The following is a 1,942-nucleotide window of genomic DNA, read 5'->3' on the forward strand; positions in this document are numbered from 1 at the left end:
CGTGGATTTGTTTCTCCAAAGTACCCAGACTAATACAAGGGTGCTGGTGTCATGGGGTCTCCGCTGCCTGGGGAGGTGGTATTTAAACCATGGATGGGACTATGGGATGGTAGGCAGTGGTGATGTATCTAGCGAGTGCAGAGGCAGATGTCCCATTTGTGACGGTGGTGCCAGGGCTCCCTTGAGGAGGTGACATGGCAATGTCCTGGGCGGTGGCTTCCACAGTAGTAGCATCTACAGTCACAGGAAACACGGAGATGACCATGGCTGCATCAGTGTCTCCTGAAGCAGAGGTGTTTGTCCTTCCTCTTGGGTGCAGTGACCCAAGTGATAGGCTGCACAAGGATGGCAGTTCAAACTCACTGGTGACTCTGCGCCTGCTTCCAGAAAGACCCGCAGTCTCAGAAACCCCAGGGGCACTCCGCTCTGCCCTAGGGCATGTCTATGCACCAGGATCAACTCAACGGCAGTTGGTTCGGTTTCATGGCCATTGAACCCTTCGTCCGCCGCAGCTGCGTGTTTGCCATAGTCGTCCCGAGCGTGCGTGGAGCAGGCCGATGGGTAGAAGTGGATGCTGTGTGATGTGACACCGGTGTCACCTTCGCAGTAGAATGGGGACTAGTGGCCCATGGAGGGTCTTCCAGAGCGGCTTGATCATCTGCGCTCAATGCCTCCCATGGGAAATGCAGGAATTTTATCTGTGAAAATAACTATTGGAGCTGGACTTGTGGGCGTTTTCATGGTGTTGGCGGCAGCAGCCGTAGCATCTTTTATCAGGATACTGAGTGTATCTGGAATGCTGCATTGAGGGGCGTTTGCTTTCATAGGTGTAGTGACATCAGTACTAATAGAAGTAGTCAGTCAGTGTGTTACTTGCTGGAAAGGGGAGCAACATAGAAGGATGGTATCTGCAGAGGAGTCAGCAGAGGAGTAGGGGCAGGAGTAGCAGAAGGAGTCATGACAGGAATCCCAGCATCAGTGCTTGAAGAAGAAAGAGCTGTCATAATAGGAGCAATACTACTAGTGGAAGCAGTGCCTGTTCTTGTACACATGTGAGTAAGAACAGAAAAGGGTATTGTTAGCGCCAGCAGGGTGAGGATTTGAAGGCTTAGTAGTAGTCATTGTGGTTACACCTCGTGCAATGCCAGCAGACATTGTAGAGAAAAGAGTTTGTAAGGGAGACCTTCGTTTAGCGACAGCGACCCCGGTTACTGCAGAGGTGATCTCTGAAGGCACAGTAGGGCTCACAGCATCATGCCCTGCAGCGCAAGAGGAGCTTCAAAGCGAGCCTTCTGGGGAGGAGGCTTCAGCAGGAGGGTATGTTTGAGACAGAGTGGTTAAATAAAGACAGTGGTACTATTACTACCCTTAGTATTACTTGTAGGGGAAATGGCAGTTGTATTAGAAATAGTCATATTAGTGTTAGCAACAGGAGTTCCCGTAGGTGGAGGAGCTGTAGTAGAAATGTTAGTATTAGTGCTAGCATCAGTAGTACTCGGCAGAGAAGGAGAAGTTGCATTAAAAACAGTAGTGTTGGTAACACCAGTAGTGTTTACCAAGGGAGGAATGGTTGTATTGGAAACAGCAGTATTGGTACTGGCATCAGTATTAATTGTAGAAGAGGGAGTATGTGTCACCAGGATAGGCATACTAGTGCCAGCACCAGTACTTGTCAGGAATGGATTGTTGGTACTGGGCACAGTAGGATGGCTGGCAGTATCAGCAGTGCCTATAGAGGAACGAGTAGTTGTATTGGAGGCAGTAGTATTAGTTATAGCACCAACAGTACTTGCAGGAGAAGGAGCAGTCACAGTAAAGACCGCAGTAGTGGTGGCACCAGCATCAGCAGTACTTGTCAGGAATGGAGGGGCTGTACTGGAAGCTGTAGCATTAGTGCTGTTATTGGTAGTATTTGTAGGGAAAGGAGTAGATGTAGTCTGAA

At 49.5% G+C, this 1,942-nt stretch overlaps 1 protein-coding gene across 1 annotated transcript in view; it reads right to left on the reverse strand.

Annotated features, from left to right (window-relative positions):
• Positions 1 to 1,899: 1,899 nt before the first annotated feature.
• Positions 1,900 to 1,942, reverse strand: part of MGAM2 (maltase-glucoamylase 2 (putative)) — a 92,460-nt gene continuing 92,417 nt past the window's right edge. The window contains exon 49 of the mRNA XM_030885264.1: positions 1,900 to 1,937. Coding sequence (XP_030741124.1) covers positions 1,900 to 1,937 — 38 coding nt within the window. The remainder of the gene's footprint in view (positions 1,938 to 1,942) is intronic.

This window comes from Echinops telfairi, unplaced genomic scaffold (assembly GCF_000313985.2).
Source record: "Echinops telfairi isolate 266 unplaced genomic scaffold, ASM31398v2 ScPeMD7_23;HRSCAF=83, whole genome shotgun sequence".
Classification (NCBI taxonomy): domain Eukaryota; kingdom Metazoa; phylum Chordata; class Mammalia; order Afrosoricida; family Tenrecidae; genus Echinops; species Echinops telfairi.